Raw genomic sequence first — 13,483 nt, 5'->3', positions numbered from 1 at the left:
AGTACTCACTGTCAGCTGAAATTTTGCCGATAGAATGCCGATAATTTCTCATAAACAGAACAGTTACTGAAATAATGTTTGTGTCGGCAGTGTAAAATGTCCTTGCACCGTTTGTCCAGTAGATGGAGCTCTAACTCCATTCAACTGAGAGCTGCTTACACCCCTGCATAAATGTGTTAATCACCGGCAGACGTAGTTCGCCATCACACTGCACTGATCAGCTGACAAAAGCATACAATTGGTTATAAGGATCTATAGCCTTATCCTGAACCTATATCTAAGTTGCAGCAACAAGAGGTACAAGATCAGATGTATTTCAGAACTCTTTTTAAGGATATGTATTTGCTAATTTCACAAAGGTTTAATTCTTGATTGCATTTTTTGAACTTGAAAATTCTTCTGTTATAAAGTTAATCAATATGAGGACAAAGCTTCAGCTTTTAGCTCATACCTTTTTTGTTAAGGGTCCAAAAAAGAACATTTTATTCATAAAAAAAAAAAATATCAGTTGATTTATCAGCTATCGGCAAATCAGCCGATTTATCGATTATCGGCATTTTTTTCATCCAAATATCGTTATCGGCATCTGCCTCAAAAAATCCATATCGGTCGGGCTCTCCTACGCACATCCTTTTAAAAATACCCGGAGGGGGCAATGCCAGCCAGATATTTGTCATTGCAGGAGTGAGAACATTCCATGTACTCTTAAGACATTTAAATTCATGAATAGACTGGAGGAATCTGGGAATAGTATTATTTTGGCCCTTTTAAATCCCACCCTGAGCTGCTCTCACTATATCTCTAGCCTGAGGGAGCACTGGCTGAAATGTTTGCACATAATCTGATCTTTTATACTGTATATTTTTGTATTGTACTTGTGCTATTTATGGACCTAAGTCTGAATGAAAGTTTTCAGTTCAGTTCTACATTGTCAAGTATGCGGTCTTCATCGACAACAGTATTTGGTCGCTGCCATGATTCAGTCGCTTTCTTTGTTGTCTCGCAGGCAGTTGGACAACCTCCCTATATTGGGGGAGAGACTCCTCTAACCAGTGCAAAATGAGCATTAGACCCAGAAGTATGTCTGACGTACGCATGAGGATTGGCCTTCAGCAAATCCTTGGCATTCATTGGTTATAACGCCGGTTCTGAAGGTACCCTCCCAACACTAAATATAGCGGACCGGCAGCCAATGAAAGTTTATCTGAGGAGTGATATTTAGAGTGTAATGCATAGAGGTCCACTATGTATTGACGCCCAGCAGCACTAGAGTCAGGGGGTAAAAGGTCACATTCTGATTCCCATTTTTATGTGATGATTCATGCAAATCTGCTTTTTTTTTGGGGGGGGGGTGACAGCCAATTAGAGTAGAGAGGCACCGTGACGTTACTGGCTGGTTTCTCTCTGGCTGCTAATTCAAAATGGCGGAGTCCGTTCTGAAACAAAGCTAGCAAGAAATAAACACTTCTAAAACTGAAAGCGCTGTTTTTGCAAGCTGGAAACACCATGGAGTGATTCACAATTATCTCACAGACGGCAGCATACACGTGCATCACACATGGAGTAATCTGCTCCAAAACCACTGCATTTATGTATAAAGCTAACATGTTTGTTTCTCATATATTATGTAAAAGTTAGCGAGAAATAAATAGTTACAAAACTGAAAATGCTGTTTTTGTAACCTGATAACACCTCTGGAGTGATTTACAAGACATCTCGCAGACATCAGCATGCACACGCATCGCACGCGGTAAAAGGTAACTTCTGGGTGTTTCAGAAGCTCATTTATGTGCACACGCACACCCTCTTGCAGATGCCATTAAAAGGTACATGCTCATATGGCCGAGGGTATTTTAGCTTTGCTTTATATTTAAAAATTGTAGGCATGAAGGCAGAACTTGGTGACCAGTCTGTGCTCACATATTGCAATACCTGAGCACAGACTATGTGATAGATTATTTGAAAATATTAATTTAGTTGTGAAATCAGCATTTAAATAGTGTGTGTTGTTTATTGAGTTAGTGTTCTGTACAGAAAACAGATATGATTGGTGTACTTTCTCCTAAGTTTTTTTTTTCTTCTCCACGCAGGGGTTCAGTGAGATTGATAGAGCTGTAAGATGTCGATGGTGGTCTTTGCCTCTGTGGTTCGGGTTGGGGATGGACTGCCTCTGTCTGCATCCACTGACTATGAGCAGGACAGAGAGCTTCAGGACACCAAAAGGCACCTCAAAGCTCTGTCCAAGAAACTCAGTCACTTCCCTGATCGCTGCATGCTGAAGACTGGGCAATACAATATCAAGTAAGCATTTATGAGTGCGGATTTAGTCTCAGTTAGCAAAACACTATTCTTCACAATGATTCACTTCAGTCATGGTGGTAGTTGAAGAGCATTGTTACTTCAGAGAGGTGGGGATGGACTAGTTGTCTGCCTGGGTGGTTGCCATTTAGCACCCAAGGCGGTTCCATAGTTCTGTGGATGCAGCGATGTGTGGCACCAGCACGTGCTCCCACACGTGACTGACTTGACATAGCATACAATTCAATTCAGAAAAAGAACACAAAATGTTGAACATGATGTGCGTTTACAGGATTGTCCTGTCAAGTGACAGGTGTCGTATAGCAGAGAGTGATAAAATGGGTACGCGTGTGCACACATACAAAAGCCCATACTAATCTGTAAATCACGTGGAGTGAGAGATTAAGGTCACAACTGAAGGGGCTCCCTCCAAATATGACACACCACACACCGCCCACATGCTCTGCTGTGCATTACTGTATCACCTGATGTGGAACAGAGCTCATAATGATTGCTTCAGGGAAACACAAATCCAATCTCATCACCTGCTGTATATAATGTGGACAGTCATTCAGTAAAATCAGATTAGCAGTAAATCTGATTTGAACTGCCTTAACAAAACCCTTCTATTATTTCAATGGAGCTTTATTGATATGGAATACATATATGTTTACATTGTCAAAGCAAGTGTTAAGAGTAAAAATTAAGTCCTCTCTCTATATGTCTCCCTCTCTCCTCTCTTTCTCTCTCTCTTTCTGTCTCTTGCTTGCTTTCTCTCTCCCTCTGTCTCTTTCTTTCTCGCTGTTTTCGTGCTGTGCAAACTTCAAACGTTTTGGAAACACAAAGCCTTTCAACTGTAAAATAAACAGTAAATTTCTAAATATATCATCAGCGATGCTCACGCACAGGATTTTAATGAAGATTTTTTTCCCTTTCAGGGGACACAATCTCTGTTTGGCTGTTCTCAGCTGCACGCTGAGCTGGCATTTCACAGTACACATTTTCAACAACAATTCAGTTAATATTTTGGAAAATCTGTGCTCGATGAACAGACAATTTGAACCGGAGAGCGGGGTGGAAATTTGACACTACCCACGGCTAGAACACTGCAGAAGAGAGTTCTCTCAAACAGCTCGGCTTCAGAAACCTCCCCTCCTCACGCTCAGCAGCAAACAAAGCAGAGAGGAAACGACAGCAGTTGACAGGATTCACAGTGGCTCCTCACATATCGGAAAATGTTGTGGGTTGGATTGGTATTTTCTGATACTTGAATTACTTCGGTATCTGAAGCCAATACCAGATCGGTTCTGTCGCAACCTTAGTTTTAGTTATTATTATTATTGTTATTACATGAAAAAAATGTCTTTTAAAATGTCTTCTAAAGTAGTCCTTTACTCTAAGGTGGGTATGGGTGGTGTTTTGTCCCTTTTCACCCCTCTGCGTATGCACCTATGTGGTCTCTGCGACTGTCAAAAGCCCAGTAGCCTATAATGCCCTTAAAATGTAAGTAAGTGTTACCAGGAGGAAGACAGACACAACGAGGTGAAAATCTTGTTCATTAATGTAATCTACTGGTGGTTGGCTCTCACTGCGGTATTGTATCACTTCCTGTTCCGGAGCACAGCGGTGTTTTGCTGTATCTCTTAGCTGTTTAATCTGCGCAGTTAGATTGATCTAGATAACTAGATAACGATTTGTTTCACAGTGTAATCTTCACGTGCCTTAACTAAAGCACTCCCTCTGCTGAATCACCTCTAAATTATTTACACATTATTCACTTTGTGTGTTTTTAGGAATCCGCTAGCTTAGCGCAGCTACTAGCTCTTAGCCGGTTTAGCATGGCGGCTTCTCCTGTCTCTCATGCACTTTTCTGCTCTGGGTGTGAAATGTTTAGTTATTCTTTGGCCTCCTTTAGCAGTAATGATACTTGTATTAAGTGTAGCTTATTCGTAGCTTTGGAGGCCAGGCTGGGCGAATTGGAGACTCGGCTCCGCACCGTGGAAAATTCTACAGCTAGCCAGGCCCCTGTAGTTGGTGCGGACCAAGGTAGCTTAGCCGCCGTTAGTTCCCCTCCAGCAGATCCCGAGCAGCCGGGAAAGCAGGCCGACTGGGTGACTGTGAGGAGGAAGCGTAGCCCTAAGCAGAAGCCCCTGTACACCGCCAACCCGTTCACATTTCTAACCGTTTTTCCCCACTCGGCGACACACCCACCGAGGAACAAACTCTGGTTATTGGCGACTCTGTTTTGAGAAATGTGAAGTTAGCGACACCAGCAACCATAGTCAGTTGTCTTCCGGGGGCCAGAGCAGGCGACATTGAAGGAAATTTGAAACTGCTGACTAAGGCTAAGCGTAAATTTGGTAAGATTGTAATTCACGTCGGCAGTAATGACACCCGGTTACGCCAATCGGAGGTCACTAAAATTAACATTGAATCGTTGTGTAACTTTGCAAAAACAATGTCGGACTCTGTAGTTTTCTCTGGGCCCCTCCCAAATCGGACCGGGAGTGACATGTTTAGCCGCATGTTCTCCTTGAATTGCTGGTTGTCTGAGTGGTGTCCAAAAAATGAGGTGGGCTTCATAGATAATTGGCAAAGCTTCTGGGGAAAACCTGGTCTTGTTAGGAGAGACGGCATCCATCCCACTTTGGATGGAGCAGCTCTCATTTCTAGAAATCTGGCCAATTTTCTTAAATCCTCCAAACCGTGACTATCCACGGTTGGGACCAGGAAGCAGAGTTGTAGTCTTACACACCTCTCTGCAGCTTCTCTCCCCCTGCCATCCCCTCATTACCCCATCCCCGTAGAGACGGTGCCTGCTCCCAGACCACCAACAACCAGTAAAAATCTATTTAAGCATAAAAATTCAAAAAGAAAAAATAATATAGCACCTTCAACTGCACCACAGACTAAAACAGTTAAATGTGGTCTATTAAACATTATGTCTCTCTCTTCTAAGTCCCTGTTAGTAAATGATATAATAATTGATCAACATATTGATTTATTCTGCCTTACAGAAACCTGGTTACAGCAGGATGAATATGTTAGTTTAAATGAGTCAACACCCCTGAGTCACACTAACTGCCAGAACACTCGTAGCACGGGCCGAGGCGGAGGATTAGCAGCAATCTGCCATTCCAGTTTATTAATTAATCCAAAACCCAGACAGAGCTTTAATTCATTTGAAAGCTTGACTCTTAGTCTTGTCCATCCAAATTGGTAGTCCCAAAAGCCAGTTTTATTTGTTATTATCTATCGTCCACCTGGTCGTTACTGTGAGTTTCTCTGTGAATTTTCAGACCTTTTGTCTGACTTAGTGCTTAGCTCAGATAAGATAATTATAGTGGGCGATTTTAACATCCACACAGATGCTGAGAATGACAGCCTCAACACTGCATTTAATCTATTATTAGACTCAATTGGCTTTGCTCAAAATGTAAATGAGTCCACCCACCACTTTAATCATATCTTAGATCTTGTTCTGACTTATGGTATGGAAATTGAAGACTTAACAGTATTCCCTGAAAACTCCCTTCTGTCTGATCATTTCTTAATAACATTTACATTTACTCTGATGGACTACCCAGCAGTGGGGAATAAGTTTCATTACACTAGAAGTCTTTCAGTAACTAGGTTTAAGGATATGATTCCTTCTTTATGTTCTCTAATGCCATATACCAACACAGTGCAGAGTAGCTACCTAAACTCTGTGAGTGAGATAGAGTATCTCGTCAATAGTTTTATATCCTCATTGAAGACAACTTTGGATGCTGTAGCTCCTCTGAAAAAGAGAGCCTTAAATCAGAAGTGCCTGACTCCGTAGTATAACTCACAAACTCGTAGCTTAAAGCAGATTACCCGTAAGTTGGAGAGGAAATGGCGTCTCACTAATTTAGAAGATCTTCACTTAGCCTGGAAAAAGAGTCTGTTGCTCTATAAAAAAGCCCTCCGTAAAGCTAGGACATCTTACTACTCATCACTAATTGAAGAAAATAAGAACAACCCCAGGTTTCTTTTCAGCACTGTAGCCAGGCTGACAAAGAGTCAGAGCTCTATTGAGCTGAGTATTCCTTTAACTTTAACTAGTAATGACTTCATGACCTTCTTTGCTAACAAAATTTTAACTATTAGAGAAAAAATTACTCATAACCATCCCAAAGACATATCGTTATCTTTGGCTGCTTTCAGTGATGCCGGTATTTGGTTAGACTCTTTCTCTCCGATTGTTCTGTCTGAGTTATTTTCATTAGTTACGTCCTCTATTAGACCCCATTCCTACCAGGCTGCTCAAGGAAGCCCTACCATTAATTAATGCTTCGATCTTAAATATGATCAATCTATCTTTATTAGTTGGCTATGTACCACAGGCTTTTAAGGTGGCATTAATTAAACCCAGCTATCTTAGCTAATTGTAGGCCAATCTCCAACCTTCCTTTTCTCTCAAAAATTCTTGAAAGGGTAGTTGTAAAACAGCTAACTGATCATCTGCAGAGGAATGGTCGATTTGAAGAGTTTCAGTCAGGTTTTAGAATTCATCATAGTACAGAAACAGCATTAGTGAAGGTTACAAATGATCTTCTTATGGCCTCAGACAGTGGACTCATCTCTGTGCTTGTTCTGTTAGACCTCAGTGCTGCTTTTGATACTGTTGACCATAAAATTTTATTACAGAGATTAGAGCATGCCATAGGTATTAAAGGCACTGCGCTGCGGTGGTTTGAATCATATTTATCTAATAGATTACAATTTGTTCATGTAAATGGGGAATCTTCTTCACAGACTAAGGTTAATTATGGAGTTCCACAAGGTTCTGTGCTAGGACCAATTTTATTCACTTTATACATGTTTCCCTTAGGCAGTATTATTAGACAGCATTGCTTAAATTTTCATTGTTACGCAGATGATACCCAGCTTTATCTATCCATGAAGCCAGAGGACACACACCAATTAGCTAAACTGCAGGATTGTCTTACAGACATAAAGACATGGATGACCTCTAATTTCCTGCTTTTAAACTCAGATAAAACTGAAGTTATTGTACTTGGCCCCACAAATCTTAGAAACATGGTGTCTAACCAGATCCTTACTCTGGATGGCATTACCCTGACCTCTAGTAATACTGTGAGAAATCTTGGAGTCATTTTTGATCAGGATATGTTCTTCAATGTGCATATTAAGCAAATATGAAGGACTGCTTTTTTGCATTTGCGCAATATCGCTAAAATTAGAAAGGTCTTGTCTCAGAGTGATGCTGAAAAACTAATTCATGCATTTATTTCCTCTAGGCTGGACTATTGTAATTCATTATTATCAGGTTGTCCTAAAAGTTCCCTGAAAAGCCTTCAGTTAATTCAAAATGCTGCGGCTAGAGTACTGACGGGGACTAGAAGGAGAGAGCATATCTCACCCATATTGGCCTCTCTTCATTGGCTTCCTGTTAATTCTAGAATAGAATTTAAAATTCTTCTTCTTACTTCTAAGGTTTTGAATAATCAGGTCCCATCTTATCTTAGGGACCTCATAGTACCATATCACCCCAATAGAGCGCTTCACTCTCAGACTGCAGGCTTACTTGTAGTTCCTAGGGTTTGTAAGAGTAGACTGGGAGTCAGAGCCTTCAGCTTTCAGGCTCCTCTCCTGTGGAACCAGCTCCCAATTCAGATCAGGGAGACAGACACCCTCTCTACTTTTAAGATTAGGCTTAAAACTTTCCTTTTTGCTAAAGCTTATAGTTAGGGCTGGATCAGGTGACCCTGAACGATCCCTTAGTTATGCTGCTATAGACTTAGACTGCTGGGGGGTTCCCATGATGCACTGAGTGTTTCTTTCTCTTTTTGCTCTGTATGCACCACTCTGCTTTTAATCATTAGTGATTGATCTCTTACCCCCCTCCACATCATGTCTTTTTCCTGGTTCTCTCCCTCAGCCCCAACCAGTCCCAGCAGAAGACTGCCCCTCACTGAGCCTGGTTCTGCTTGAGGTTTCTTCCTGTTAAAAGGGAGTTTTTCCTTCCCACTGTCGCCAAGTGCTTGCTCACAGGGGGTCGTTTTGACTGTTGGGGTTTTTCTGTAATTATTGTATGGCCTTGCCTTGCAATATAGAGCGCCTTGGGGCAACTGTTTGTTGTGATTTGGCGCTATATAAATAAAATTGATTTGATTTGATTTTGATTTGATTTAATGTGGAAATCGCTGCCTGATTGGTCAGTAGGAAAGGTATGTGACATACACTATGCATTTGATTTTGTGCATGTTTGAAGCAATGAAGAGCAAAATATGTTTTTATAACTTGCTTCGCTACAGCACTGACTGACATTAATTGATAACTGATGCTGGCTGTTATCATGGTGTGTTTTTTCTGGGGATGATCCAGCATATGGTGCTTCAGTGTTTAGGAACCCAGTGGCTGTAGAAGGCCAAAGACACACCCACATTTCACCTGGCTGTAGCAGATAGCAGCTACTTTTGAGACTTGGAGATGACTGTTTGTCTGCTGGACTGTTGGCATCCAAACCAAACGCAGTTCCATGGTGCGCATGGTGACGTGGCACCAATGCATTCCCCTAGATTTGATGAGAATAATGAGGATTTGTCTCGACTATTTTGTCAGATTTATCAAGCATCATACGAGGTCTGTCAATAAAGCAACGGTCCTTTTTATTTTTTTCAAAAACTATATGGATTTCATTCATATGTTTTTACGTCAGACATGCTTGAACCCTCGTGCGAATGCGTGAGTTTTTCCACGCCTGTCGGTGACGTCATTCGCCTGTGAGCACTCCTTGTGGGAGGAGTCGTCCAGCCCCTCGTCGGAATTCCTTTGTCTGAGAAGTTGCTGAGAGACTGGCGCTTTGTTTGATCAAAATGTTTTCTAAACCTGTGAGACACATCGAAGTGGACATGGTTCGAAAAATTAAGCTGGTTTTCAGTGAAAATTTTAACGGCTGATGAGAGATTTTGAGGTGATTCTGTCGCTTTAAGGACTTTTCACGGTGCGAGACGTCGCTCAGCGCTCTCAGCCGCCGTCATCAGCCTGTTCAAGCTGAAAACCTCCACATTTCAGGCTCTATTGATCCAGGACGTCGTGAGAGAACAGAGAAGTTTCAGAAGAAGTCGGTTTCAGCATTTTATCCGGATGTTCCACTGTTAAAGGAGATTTTTTTTAATGAAAGACATGCGGACGGGTCCGCGCGTCGGGACGCAGCCGACGCGGTGCGGCGGCACAGGAAAAACACCTCCGTGTTGATAAACATTTGCAAAATCCAGGCGGCTTTTGATGGCTTTCAGTGGAGTGAGTATATGAGAAATTGTTTAACAGCTGGACATGTTCCAACTTGTCCTTAAGGCTTCCAACAGAGGTGTTTTTCCTGTGGCGGAGCGTCGCGGCGGCTGCGTCCCGACGTGCGGACCCGTCCGCATGTCTTTCATTAAAAAAATCTCCTTTAACAGTAGAATATCCAGATAAAATGCTGAAACCGACTTCTTCTGAAACTTCTCTGTTCTCTCACGACGTCCTGGATCAATAGAGCCTGAAATGTGGAGGTTTTCAGCTTGAACAGGCTGATGACGCCGCCTGAGAGCGCTGAGCGACGTCTCGCACCGTGAAAAGTCCTTAAAGCGACAGAATCACCTCAAAATCTCTCATCAGCCGTTAAAATTTTCACTAAAAACCAGCTTAATTTTTCGAACCGTGTCCACTTCGATGTGTCTCACAGGTTTAGAAAAAATTTTGATCAAACAACGCGCCAGTCTCTCAGCAACTTCTCAGACAAAGGAATTCCGACGAGGGGCTGGACGACTCCTCCCACAAGGAGTGCTCACAGGCGAATGACGTCACCGACAGGCGTGGAAAAACTCACGCATGCGCACGAGGGTTCAAGCATGTCTGACATAAAAACATATGAATGAAATCCATATAGTTTTTGAAAAAAATAAAAAGGACCGTAACTTTATTGACAGCCCTCGTATAATCCTGTTCAAGTACTGGAGGATTTTCAGTTTTATTTGAAAATATATGGTACTCTAAATATGTTACATATTTAGTTAATTTTGTGCAGTAGAGAGCTCAGTGTTTCAATGATTGTGCTGATTGTGGCTCACAGGATGACATTTGAGTAAATATGACCTCAGCACTTCACCAACTGTTTGAGATCTGTTTCAAAATGTTTGTTATTTTGTGAATGAAGTAGTACTGTAGTGTTTTTGAATTTCTATTTAAAGGCTGCAGTCGGCTCAAGGTCTGTAGGTGCATACATCGCTCACCTTACTATATCATCACTGCACTCTGGGCTGATTGTTACTGTTTATGCAGTATGTAAATTTAGATAAAAAAAAAAAAAAGAGTACTACACATCAGATGTAATTGTCTGTCTGTCAGTTTTACAAGCTCACTGGGTGTAGGATATTTGATGGTGTGCACTGCAAATTACCCCAGCGTGCTGGCGTTCTGCTTCCTGGACGAGCTGCAGAAGGAATTCATTGTCACTTACGACACCAAGAGGATCAGCAGCGCTGTGCGGCCGTACTCTTTCATTGAATTTGGTGAGCTCCAACTCTTTGAGCAAATTTTCACATGGTAAATTTTAACACAGAAATTGCTCTGAGCAAATGTGTCACTCATACAGAGGAGCATCTGTAATTAAGAAGATGACTTGTGAACAGCCTTGGGGGCACTTATGTAGTGATTTGGTGCTGTATAAATAAATAAATTGACTGACAAATTCTTTGCTAGATGTGGCTTCATAAATTCTTCACTTTCTAATTCTGGAAAGCCTTCTTTGTTTTCGGTTTGTTCTTCCGATTTGTACAATATATTCTCCTTTGCATGTAGAAACATTGAAAGGGGATGTTAAAAGAAATTAAGTTCCTTCAGCTTTTCCCTTTTTTTAACTCTGGTTCACCACAGCAGATGTGAGGAGGATCTGCATGTTGATTTGGCACCAATTTTACCCCATGCCTTTCCTGAAGCAACTGCAAATGTGGGAAATATAACAGGAGTAAATGTATAATTAGACTCATTGGAGTGCATGCCTTTGCCTTTACCAAAAAACAAAATATTTTATGTTGCAATAAAAAGGTACCTTTTTCTTGATCTGCACTAAAATAATGATGGCGTATTTGCTGTTGGACCCAAAATTTTCCATACTTTGTGAGAGTCACTCACCAGTCATCTTCAACCGTGTATCTGGAATCGTGTCACGGGGCAACAGGTCCAGCAGGGGACCCCAGCCTTCCTTTTCTTGGGCCAGATTGACCACCTCTGACTGGCGGGATTCCGAGGCATTCCCAGGCCAGTGTGGAGATATAATCTCTCCACCTAGCCCTGGGTCTTCCCTGGGGTCTCCTCCGAGATGGACGTGCCTGGAACACATCCCTAAGGAGGTGCCCTGGGGGCATCCTTACCAGATACCCGAACCACCTCAGCTGGCTCTTCTCAGTACGAAGGAGCGGCAGCTTTACTCCGAGCTCCCCATGGATGACCGAGCTTCTCATCTTATTTCTAAGGGAGACACCAGCCATCCTCCTAAGGAAGCCCATTTCGGTGACTTGTACCCGCGATCTAGTTCTTTTGGTCTTGACCCAACCCTCATGACCATAGGTAAGAGTAGGAATGAAAATTAGCCAGTAGATCATACAACAGTATGGTAGAGCGAATGCAACGCCGCCCCTGCTGCGCCAATTCTCCAGGCAATCTCACGCTCCATTGTCCTCTCACTCGTAAACAAGACCCTGAGGTACTTATACTCCTTCACTTGGGGCAAGACCGCATTCCTTACACAGAGTAGGCAATCCATCAGTTTCCTGCTGAGAACCATGTCCTCAGATTTAGAGGTGCTGATCCTCATCCCAGCTACTTCACACTCGGTTATGAACTGATCCAGTGAGTGTTGGAAGTCACAGGTCAATGAAGGCAGCAGGACCACATCATCTGCGAATCTCCTCGACCTCCAGGGCTTTGCTCTGCAGAGTTTGACTACCTCAGTCATTTCCACAAGGAAAATTAATGATAATCTCCCATCAACTTCCAGCTCTGCCCCTATTATAGAGGGCACTCTGATCTGATGCTCAAAGTGTTCCTTCCAGTGCTGGATTACATCCTCAGTTGAGGTCAACATTCTTACTGTAGACAGTTTGGATGGTTCCCTGTTTTCCCCTCCTGAGGTGCCTCACGGTCCGCCAGAAGCACCTTGCTGCTGACCAAAAGTCCTTCTCCATGGTTACTCTGAACTCTTCCCACACCCGCTCCCCCACAACAGAGGCTGCCGCCCTTTGGAGTCCTCTGAGATAACATAGCCTGGAATGGCTCCTTTTTCACTCAGACGGCTTCCCTTACCACTGGTGTCCACCACGGTGTTCGAGGTTTGCCGCCACTTGAGGCATCTAAGACCTTCAGGCCACAGCTCCCAGTTGCAGCTTCAGCAGTGTAAGATTTGAACATTGCCTATTCTGATTCAATACCCCCAACCTCCACAGGGATGCTAGAAAAGCTCTGCTGGAGGTGTGAGTTGAAGACCTGTCAGACAGTGTGCTCCTCAAGACATTCTCATTTCACCTGCACTATCCGTTTGGGCTTACCAGGTCTGTCCAAAGTCCTTCCTCTCCCTCTAATCCATCTCACCACCAGATGGTGATCAGTTGACAGTTCTGCCCCTCTCTTCACCCGAGTGTCCACAACATGCTTCTTCAGATCAGATGATACGATCACAAAATCTATCATCGACCTTTGGCCTAAGGTGCTCTGGTACCACATACACTTAATGAGCATCCTTATGGCCCAGTCACACGGGACTTAACAAAGGGCAACGAAGCCCAAACGAAACAAGAAATCTGGACTTTCGTTGGCATCGTTTAACCTTTGCTCATCTTCGTTCCTGCAGCTGGCGCTTCGTCAGGATTTTTAAGCTGTTGAAAAATTTGAATGAAAGGCAACAAAAACCTCAATTCGTCAGTATTTCCTTTTGCTGTCATTCTTGATGTTTTTTATTGTTTGCTTAGTTTTGTAACGCGAGTGTTTAGTTTGACTTCGTTCGACCAGCTGAATGTTTTCACACAGTGCAGAAGCCAGTTTGTGAGTGCTGCTGCTACCACTGCGTTCATGTGCTGTCAGACATTACAGAGCGAACTCAGCCTGTTTGCTTGGATTTTTTTTTAATCTGGGTGGGGGTCAGCTTCTCTGGGCTCAGGCA

The 13,483-nt window shown here is 42.8% G+C and overlaps 1 protein-coding gene across 1 annotated transcript in view; it reads left to right on the top strand.

Moving 5' to 3' along the window:
• The window catches only part of sec22a (SEC22 homolog A, vesicle trafficking protein), a 71,518-nt gene that overhangs the window by 35,244 nt on the left and 22,791 nt on the right, over positions 1–13,483 (top strand). The window contains exons 2-3 of the mRNA XM_034185847.1: positions 2,091–2,301; positions 10,675–10,838. Coding sequence (XP_034041738.1) covers positions 2,120–2,301; positions 10,675–10,838 — 346 coding nt within the window. The 5' untranslated portion in view covers positions 2,091–2,119. The remainder of the gene's footprint in view (positions 1–2,090; positions 2,302–10,674; positions 10,839–13,483) is intronic.

The sequence above is a fragment of the Thalassophryne amazonica genome, chromosome 14 (genome assembly GCF_902500255.1).
Source record: "Thalassophryne amazonica chromosome 14, fThaAma1.1, whole genome shotgun sequence".
In the NCBI taxonomy this organism is placed as follows: domain Eukaryota; kingdom Metazoa; phylum Chordata; class Actinopteri; order Batrachoidiformes; family Batrachoididae; genus Thalassophryne; species Thalassophryne amazonica.
Note: the sequence above shows the minus strand (reverse complement) of the source record. Positions and strands in the feature narration are given on the sequence as shown.